Here is a 10,372-nt window from a genome sequence, read left to right on the forward strand (position 1 = left end):
AATATTTTAGAAAATTATATTCTTAATTGTTTCTAATATAGCTACATATCCAATTTAGTGATTGAGAGCAACACACTCCTATATAAGATAGCTACATTCTTGTTCCTTATATTTCTATTTCCTCTACATCGAGTTTATGCTTATAATTTCTAATATAACATTGTGGTTAGTCGAGGTGAGTCTTCCGACACATATAATAGATGATATATTATTTTAGTTGTTGTATGTTATTTTGATGCAAATGTAGCTCAATTCCTTTTTTCTAATTTTTGTTTTATAGTTAAAATATAATGTTTATATTAATTTTAATTTCACATATCTTTTAAAATAAAGTATAGGTATCACTGTAACATATAAAAATATAAAGTTATAACTAATTTTTTTAGATTATTTTCATTTCTTTTTCATTACTAATGTTGAAAATAATATTTTTTTATTTTATATTGGTCGTCATCCTTCATTATAAGAATAGTAAGAATAGTAGCACATCCATTTATATATTATATAATTTATCCTTTACATATATATGCTATATTAGAGATCTTTAACCATTGAAATGATAATACTAAAAATAGTTGGTAAGATTGTTATTCATGAAAAATTGCCCTTATACACTCACTTTTTCTTCTTCTATCGTAGAACTCGTTTTAATAATAAATTTATATTTAATTAACAAAAATAAATATAAAAAAAGTTTAAAATAAAATAACAATATTCATGATTCTAAATAATAGTACAAAAAAGACTAAAACTAAAATCAATATAACAAATATTATTAAAAAAATTTAATTTTATTAATCTTTGTTTAAATTATAGTTAAAATATTTTATTTTATATAAATTATGTTAATATTTAAAATCATTATTTTTACTGATTATTTATAAAGAAAATGATGTCAAACTATGATGGTCCATTCTTTGTATTGGTGAAACTAATGGATAAGCGTGGTTTGCATGGTGTAAAAAAAATACTATAAAAAAGTGGCAGAGTACCTTCCATCATTCTAGTCAATATTTGGATAACCAAGTGTTTTACTATGAAACTACTTTTACCATATGATCAAGTCTAGCACAATTCAACCTACTGTGACTTACCCATAACATAATTTATAACTTTTTAAGATGAAAATGATTTTTTTTATTTTAACAACTTTAATACATATTATTTCAATTTAAATTCACAAATTAACAATCACGTACTTATCATATTTTTAAGAACTTTTGTACATTTTTTAATATATATATATATATATATATATATATATATATATATATATATATATTTAAAATAAATGTGTCAGATACATGTATCCATGTATCATAGTTTAAACTATATGAAAACAAAATAAAAATAATAATAATTATCTTTATAGGGATAATCAACTTTTACAACACTACATAAATAGTTAAATGATATTTAACAGTATCTTAACAATTTAGCTTATAATAATCAAATTATTGTTAGTGTAAGAATGCAGGTTAAAGAGGTAAAAACTCTCATAATTTAAGAAAAAACGTTTAAAATTTCTATTATAGTCCATTTAATAACATTTTGATAGCTGTAAAGATTCAACATACAGATCTTTGATATTTACAATGCTCAGTTTTTCTTTTTCTTTTTCGTCACTTCCATGAGAAAATGCCATGTTGAAAAGAAGGAACAAAGATGAGTCAACAGAAGTTAGTTAAATACGTTATGAAATTCTTCATTCAGTAAATCCATGTCAACTAAGTCACTATTGTGAATCGTACTCTGCGTTTTTTTCTTTCTGCTTTCATTGCCTAAGGTATTGGAACTTTTCAGACATGATTTCAGTGGTGGTCCTGTTTGTTTACTAGCCACTGGGGGCACGTGAGCAGAACACTCGAATCTCACTCTGCGTTCTTTCTTTATGCTTTCCTTTCTCAAGGCATTGGAATTTCTCAGACATGATTTCAGTGGAGGCACGTGAGCAAAACGCTGGAATCCTCTTCTTTTGTACTCAAAAGGGTCAAGCCAAAACTGGACTTTAGCCATGCCAAACAAGGCCTTCCTTTTGGCATATTTATATGCAGCAACTGCATCACCTTCATGTAGAAAGCACACCTGAGCTGAGCCACCGTCGAAAAAGACTCTTGTTCTAAAGGAATCTACTGAACCAAATACACTAAACTTTTTTACTAACTCTTCCTTGGGTGGAAAGTTGAAATCCTTGGGGAACTTCATGTGAAGAGTTTTACAAGAATAGGGGACATGCGTTCTTGATAACTGTCCAACTTCTGAATTGGATATCGAACAAGAAGCAACACCTTGGAAGCGATCCTTATCCTCTACCAAACAACCCTCAGAAAATAATTCCGTTCCTGCAGACTTTTCTGACCTGCGAGTTGTTGTAACACTATTGCAAATCATTTGCAGACTTTCCTGGTAAAGGAATGAGTCAGATCCTAGAATACCTTTACCTTTTGCTGCACTGGCATCAACCTCCCACATATCAGAATGGAAGTCAAACACCGAGTTAGACAATGATTCACAGTATTGACTTCTTGAAGAATCCACTTTCTGAACCTTGTCAGTGAAGTTCATATGTGTGTCACAAACGTGCGTTGAGGCCTCACTGTCTTTCTGGATATTTCCTTCTGGTTCAAGCATCTTAATGTCTGAGATCCTTGGTCTGGTATGTTTTGGAATGTATGCATCCCCTTCACTTTCTTGAACTCCACTAATTTGAGGAAAAACATGACATGAAGCTGAGTTATCTAGTCGCCTTCTTTTCCTGTTAAGGTATATAATGATGTCTTTGTCGGGCAATCTCCAGCAAAGCTCATGGCCATTGTCTTCTCTTTCATCAATATAGTTTCTCAAATGAATCATAAAATTGGAAGGAACTAAGATGTGAGTTTTACTCATAGTATCAAAGTTTTCAAAGCAGATGTCAACTAAGCCACGGTCTGATATCTTTTTGAATCCCAGAAGGCTCTGCCTTGAAGATTTTAGTCTTTCTAGCACCATGTAAAGTGGATCTAAAGAAGGACAGTCTATAAAAGTCTCTGAAATAATCGGATGTCTATTCTTAAACAAGTGTGCAGTACTTACTTCCCAAACTGGAACCGTTGCGTTCAATCTCTTCAAAGCACCAAGAACTTTCTTTGACTGTTGGTTTTTGGGTACGATCTGACATTTTGCCTGGGATTCCAAAGCAACAGATTCTTGAGTAACTAAATGCGTCTTCTGACCCAAAATTGAACTTGGAACCATCTTCACATTATCACCTATGAAAAGCATATTGAAAAACATTATAAAATGACGAGATAAAATCAATACACAGCCTCTGCAGTTCACTACAATGTCTACTATAGTCAGAAACATGACATTGGAGTAACACATAACAACAAAACTGGAAAATCCAACATAGTTATCTGAACAGAAGTTTCTAAATTCAAGATGCCATTCACCAATGGGACCAGCAGCTTAGTTATGTCAAGAATAATGGTAAACCTTAACTTATCAAGGCGTATACATATTACAATACTGTCTTCTCAACTCACAACAACAATCAATAGAATCACTTTGAGAAGTCATCAATTTACAGCCAGAAACCTGGCTCATGCATCCATAGCTTAGTCCAAAATACAACAGAATAACACAGAAATTGGAGCTAAAATCAACCACTATAAAAATTTCAAAAATAAAATAGACCAAAATTGAAACAAACACTGCCATGAAAGTTTACTTTCATACATTCCTTCTAACACAATCCATAAAAATTTGTTGAAAATTACAAAATCAGAAGAGAAAACAATCTAAAGCAAATTACAGTGACACTCTTGATTTTTTCTTTATTATAAAAATCGATTTTTTACATGCACCCTTTTAAAGTATAGTTTGACCAAGAACTGTTAAAATACTGATACAAGGTTTAAACAGAAAATGGTATTAACCCTAATAGAACTACCTGCGATTTTAGTTTGTTTGTAGAGTTTCTTGTGCTTCAAAGAATAACAGCTCCGAAAAGCGTGAACCTGAGCAACGACTCTAATAGCACGGGCGAAAGAGGGGAGTTCGACCGACGGCGAAACGGCGGCGTCCAAAACAAAGCCCAAAACCTCAGTCGGGTCAAACCCGGAAGAACAGTCCGGTCCGTTGAGGCCCGTCAGACACCGACTACGCAGCCCGGAAACGATGCTCCGGCCGAAGAAGCGTAGCGCGGAATGAAGCAGCAGCAAATCAACTTCACCGCGCTTAGCGACAAAGGGGAACGCTTCCTCGAAGGGGAGAATCTGGGGGTGGGGGATGTAGGAGGAGGGGGAAACGGCGTCGTTTTGTTTGTAGGAGAAGGAGAAGCTGACATTGACGCCAAGGTTGTCAGAAGAAAGAACCAATGCAGGAAGCCATTTGAGAGGGTAGAAGGGGAATCTGACCCACACCATGTCTCCTTTCTTCATCTTCTTCTTCTGCACACTCTGCATTGCAAACAAACGCTTCCTTAGTTTTCTGGAATCAAGCAAGAAGCTTGAGAATGATGATTATCTCTGTGATGAACCAGCTTTTAGGTTATGCCTCTGAATTCTGGGGAATTTTCGCGCCATAAAAAGATTTTGAAATGTTTTGTGAAATACTTGGTTGATTTAAAAGTTAAAATAGAAATGTGAAATACTTCTCTGGTGCACCATGGCCATTTCCAACGATAATTTATGATATAATTGGATCCAAAAAAAGGGCAGGTCCAGAGAGTCACATTTTTCATAGTCAAAAACACTTACACTTGATTTAGAACCAAACATCCTATGGCGTGCTTATCTTTCTTGAAGAAGTTCCCTCCCTGACCAGTATACGTTATAACATCAATATCCTAAGCATCATCACCAAAGTCCCACATCGATAGAAATTGAGAGTTAAATTATATTTATAAAGATCTAGACAAGGTTCGGTTCCAACTTTGGATTAAGAGGTGATGTGATTGGGTCTCTGCTTCTTGCTGGGCCTAGGAAAGTCCCCGGGCTCATGCTGCAGAAATGTAGGCCCTGGAGAGGGCAACTGCGAGCTGGAACTTGCCTTGAGTCCCTTTGGGCCAAGGGGCTGAGACATGTGTGGAGCCCATGCTTGTTCCACCGTAGTAATTGGCCAACTTCACAGTCATTCACATGGTCATCCTATGACTAACAGAACGGGGCTTACTCCTTCTTAATCCTAATTTTATTAGTCTTTTTAATTTTCTTTTTAATACTATTATTTAGTATATATATATATATATATATATATAAAGGAAATTATATAATATATAAATGGATGTGCTACATTTTTTTTTATTATAATCAAATTTGATTTTTTTTAAATACATTAATCTTAATATTCTTATAATGAAAGATGACTACCGATATAAAATAAAATATTGAGCTATAATGCAACAGCTTTTATATTTTCTTTAATTAGAAATAATGCATCTTAAAATTAGAAGACACTAATAAAACAAAACCCAACTTCGAAAATTTTAAGGAAAAACACATTTTACCATGTAATAATTCTTCTTTGTTCTCTTTCTCAAGAAACCATATAATTCTAATAACACTCATTATTTCTTTTAACCTATTCATATCACATTATTATATTGTAAAAATAAAAAGTTGCTGACGCGTCTCAGCCATCAAAATATACATATCTATAATTTTTATTTCAACATCACTTTCTAGTAGAAAGTTTCTACTTTACTGAAATAGAAGACGTAAATCATATTTAAAAGTTTTATTGTGTGACATTAACACGTTCTAATACAATTCATTTAATTAAAAATAAGATATAAATTTAAGATCTTTATCATCGCGGTTGCTCTAACATTTTAATATTTAAAATGTTGTTGATTTCTTTTAATAATGTTTGACATCAGTAAATATTTAAAACTGACCTATAATGTTATTTATTGTGTATTTTATATATAGATTTAAAATGATTTTATATGCGAAATAACTAATTAATCAAAGAAAGTTTGAAACTTGGAGTAATGGACATTTTCTTTTTAACTTATTATTAATTTCTTTTTTTAATAAAGAATAAACAAGTGTTTTCATAATTTGTATTGTCACTATTATTAAAATATATATGGTAAATGAGGTTGGAATTTGTAACAAGCGCCATGAGTTCATAAGTAGATTAAGTCTAACTTATAAAATTATTTAGAAATGTGGTATTTACATTCTCTTATATATAATTAGACATATATTTAGTTGATACAAAGTTTTTAATAAATTTCATCATGAAGATTGAATATACTAATTATAGCTATAAAAGAAATTACATATTGTTTTTTCAAATTATCTCTCAAAAATTAAATTAAATCTAAAATTTCTAGTTACTTCTTTTTAAAATCAAATTATTGAGTCTCTCAAAAATTAAATCAAATCTAAAATTTCTAGTTATTTTTCTTAAATATAAATAATTATGTTGTGTATAAGAAATTTATCTTTCATCTTATTTTTTAATTTTGTTTTGATAAATTATAAAAAAATAATTGATCAAGCAAGATCTGCTTTTTATTCTTAACAAAGATTGACATAATTTAAACATGATTGATAAATTATTTAAATTTGGATAATTAAGAACATTTACAATAAAATAGTGACGTTGAATTTTCAAATCTTAAATATAATATTGGAAACTTAGTTACAAAAATTGCTTAATAAATGTTGTTATCTATCTTTATGTTTTCAAATTCAATCATTGTTTTAGTTTTATATGGGAATTTTTCGGAGAGACTAAGCCCCCTTATAGACTAAGAAAGCTTCGCCCGAGCCACACCAGGTTCTGGAGCTTGCCGCCACTCATCTATGGATGATCGGTGTCATTGCCACTACGGTGCTCGTGATTGAGATCGTCGCTGGTGCGGATGAGGACCTCGCAATTTCTTTTCTTCTTCGTTTTTTTTCAACGTGCACGAGAGAGTGCCCTAATCGTGACTCTCACGATTACATGTTGTAGTAGCTGACAAAATCACGAACCAAAAAGACTTCCCGAGGCGTATAGATTCATTGCCTTAGGACTTATCTGTGGTGTAGTGTGCAAGCTCCCCAAGATACAACAAAAACTTCTTAGAATTTTCGAGAATCTCATAAACTAGCAAGATAACTCTTAGATTAGAGTAGGTATAACCATGATATAAGAAAAGAAATAAGAAAAGAAAGAATATAAGAAAAGGAGAGATGAGAAAAAATTGTGTTTTGGAAGAGGATTTAAGCACAACATTCGCTCCAATGCCAACTTCAGCCGATGTACGTCCTCGTCTCAATCAGAGCCACCAGTGATTGTTTCTCTTTCTTCTCTGTTTCGGGCTGGGGTGTAATGGATGATGGAATGGGTTGTTGGTTCCTTAGTATTTGATTATGGTGATGTTATGTAGGTGAATAACATTGACGAAGGGAGATGTGGAGATGATTCAGTTGGGAGTGAAAGTGATATGGCTAGACAAAGATGAAGGTATTTAGGGATGAAAATGGTGGTTTTGGATGTTCTATGAAGTGTAGGGGTGATGGAAGCTCATGTGTTTTTGGCTGCTTATAGGGAATATTAGAGAACAAAGATGAAGAAAATATGTTTTTGATCTCAAGTTTTAGTAAATTTTGAAATTAGTCTCTCTTCAAAACTTTATATCAATTTAGTCATCTATCTTTAGAAATACGTGGATTTAGTCCTTCTTACCAAATTTTGTTAAGTTTATTTAACATTTTAAATGTTTTTTATGATAATATTTGAGTTAACATTGAAGCAAAAATATGTCAAACGATGTAAACAATTCAAATACTACTATCATGAAATGTGCTTGAAACATCATATAAACTTAACAAAATTTGGTTAATATGACTAAATTCATGCATGTTTAAAGATAAAAGACTAAATTGGCCAAAATTTTTGAAGAATGACTAATTCCAAATTTCATTGAAACTTGAGGGACCAAAAACATATTTAATCCTTAAATAAATTAATTGTTAAAAGTAAAAAAGATTTTAGAATAAGTTAAACAATTTATAAAATAATAAATAAAATTAAAAAAATAAAATATGTGTACAAAAATGTTCTTAAAATAACTGTTAAAAATAAAAGAAATTTTTAAAACAATAATTAAAAATAAAATAATTAATTTTTAAAATAATAAAATTGAAAAAACATGAAAATAAAAGAAAGAATTTTCTTTATATATTGCTATAAATTAACACAAATACATGTATAAAATTTTTATGTCCAATTTTTAAATATTTATATTATATTATAAGTTAATAACATATTTAAATTGATTAAAAAGATAAAAACAGTAAGAACATAAGAAGTGTAAGACCCTAGAAAATGACGTTTTAAAAGTGATAGTGGTTTAAAAATAGTGAGACTCGATTATTTTAATATTAAAAGGTTATAGTATAAATAGAATTATTATAAACGAGTTTCATTATTTTAAAACACATCATCTCTCTAGAAACCACTTTTCTAGAGTTCTCTGACTTCTCTCTAGAAGTTCTGTCTCTCTAGTCGTCTGATTGAAGAACCGAGACCGTAGGATTGATCATCTCGGTGGGCTCTTCAAATTGATCAACTCCGTTCGCATAAGTTGAGTTTCTGCTCTCTTTTTAGTCTTTTTCTGTTTTTTGTTGCATGCAAGCCCTCTTTCGCTTGCATGCGACGTTTTAATCATCAGTATGAGTCTCTGCTAATCAGTGATCATAACGGTATGTCCTAATCGTTCTTGTGATGTTTCTATGTGTAGTAGAGCATCCTGTGGAGTTAGAGGTGTTAACGTTTTTAAGGCGTTGACGTTTATAAAGGTGTCTAAACAGGATAACAGGTAAGGGAAGCTAACTGTTTTACTTGAATTTCGTATAGAAATCATTCTGATGACTTTGAATTGCATGATTGATTGTTGTATGAGTGTTTGAACTGTGTAATTGAGTGTATGCTTGGATTGTGCTAGATTTCTTTACTGTTGCATGTGAGAACAGATTGAGAATCTGGTATTTTCGCCTAAGCGAGTAGCTCTCGCCTGAGCGAAAACACCAAAAACTCATCCCCTGTTTTTGCGCGAGATGTCGCCTAGGCGAGCCAGTCTCGCTTGAGCGAGAGTCACTCTTGTCTATGCGAGACAGCTTAGCCTGAGCGAGATCTCGTATTCCAACTTCATGCAATTTCACCACACATATTACTAGTCATAACAATTCATGCATATCGTAACTAAGTTCACATTTTAACATTTAAACATAGCTTCATCCATTAGAAACAGAGAAATAACACTCAGCTGCAGAGGTTCTCGCCCAAGTTGGAAGGTTTTTAAGGGTTAAACTAGGATTTTAAGGGAAATTCTAAGAGGAATGTTTTAGTGTATGTAAGGACATAAGGACTCAGTTTTGGTTGGTATCCTGACGCTCCTATAACCATTAAGGCTCATGTAGAGCATAATAGATTATGTCGGGAGGAGTAGTAGGAGGTCCTAGTTTGTGGACCTGATTCAATCACAAACGCGAATGGGACTTACCTTGGGAGTGGTTGAGTGATAACCCCTTGTGTCCAAACTCTGCAGAGTTTGGGAACCGTCACAGGTGCAAGCCACCAAGAGATCCGATGTCGCTTACATAATCCAGATATTGAGTTTAGAGTCATATATATGTGTTGTGGTGGTCTATATGATAAAGGTGATAAAGATAAAGATTGCATGATTTATGTTTATAATTGAACTGCATGATTCCTTTAATCAAATTAGCTTACCCTTGCTTTTTGTATTCCTGTCTTGTGTTGTATGTTTCCTTTTGCGATGATCACCTATTCGGTGGGAGCAGATGTGGTTGCAATGTCAAAGACACTTCTGGAGGATGAAGAGCCATCGTTTTAGGGTTGAGGAAGAGGTTTCCAGTGGAACTTTAGCAATGGTCAGTTTAAGTGTATAAGTGATATATTTTTATAGTCATATATTTTGTAAGACTGTATCAATATATTGTGTACACTGAATTATCTGTTTTGGAATTATGATGAAACTCCCTATTTTTATTAGCTTTAAGCTGTTGAAATTGGAATGTTACAAAAAGTATTTTTATTAGCTTTAAGCTGCTGAAATTGGAATGTTACAAGAAGTACTCAGTTAGAAGAATAGAAACTAAAATTATAGTAAAGAAAAAAAGAAGTAGAGAAATATATGATAATTGTATTCAAAATATGTTAGAATAACGGTTATTTTAAAAAATTTAGTTAATAATTATATCATTATGGAAATAAAAATCATATAAAAAAATATCTCATATATATATATATATATATATATATATATATATATATATATAGTTATAGGTAAAAAAATTAAAATTATTTATTATAATATTTGATTTACAGAAAAGCAAACACTTATCCTCCTGTAATGAAATATTAA

General features: G+C 31.5%; 1 protein-coding gene and 1 non-coding gene across 2 annotated transcripts; one reads left to right on the forward strand and one right to left on the reverse strand.

The window, feature by feature from the left end:
- Positions 1 to 1,555: 1,555 nt before the first annotated feature.
- On the reverse strand, positions 1,556 to 4,852 carry LOC114163378 (uncharacterized). The gene is given in 4 exon segments (XM_028047674.2): positions 1,556 to 1,763; positions 1,765 to 3,251; positions 3,935 to 4,442; positions 4,743 to 4,852. Coding segments are annotated over 4 exon segments (2,052 nt in total). The 5' UTR covers positions 4,764 to 4,852; the 3' UTR covers positions 1,556 to 1,727.
- Positions 4,853 to 4,920: 68 nt separating this feature from the next.
- Positions 4,921 to 5,169, forward strand: LOC146888570 (RNase MRP). The gene has a single exon (XR_014984929.1).
- Positions 5,170 to 10,372: the final 5,203 nt, after the last annotated feature.

This window comes from Vigna unguiculata, chromosome 1 (genome assembly GCF_037176805.1).
Source record: "Vigna unguiculata cultivar grain cowpea cultivar isolate G323 ecotype 2 chromosome 1, ASM3717680v1, whole genome shotgun sequence".
NCBI lineage: Eukaryota > Viridiplantae > Streptophyta > Magnoliopsida > Fabales > Fabaceae > Vigna > Vigna unguiculata.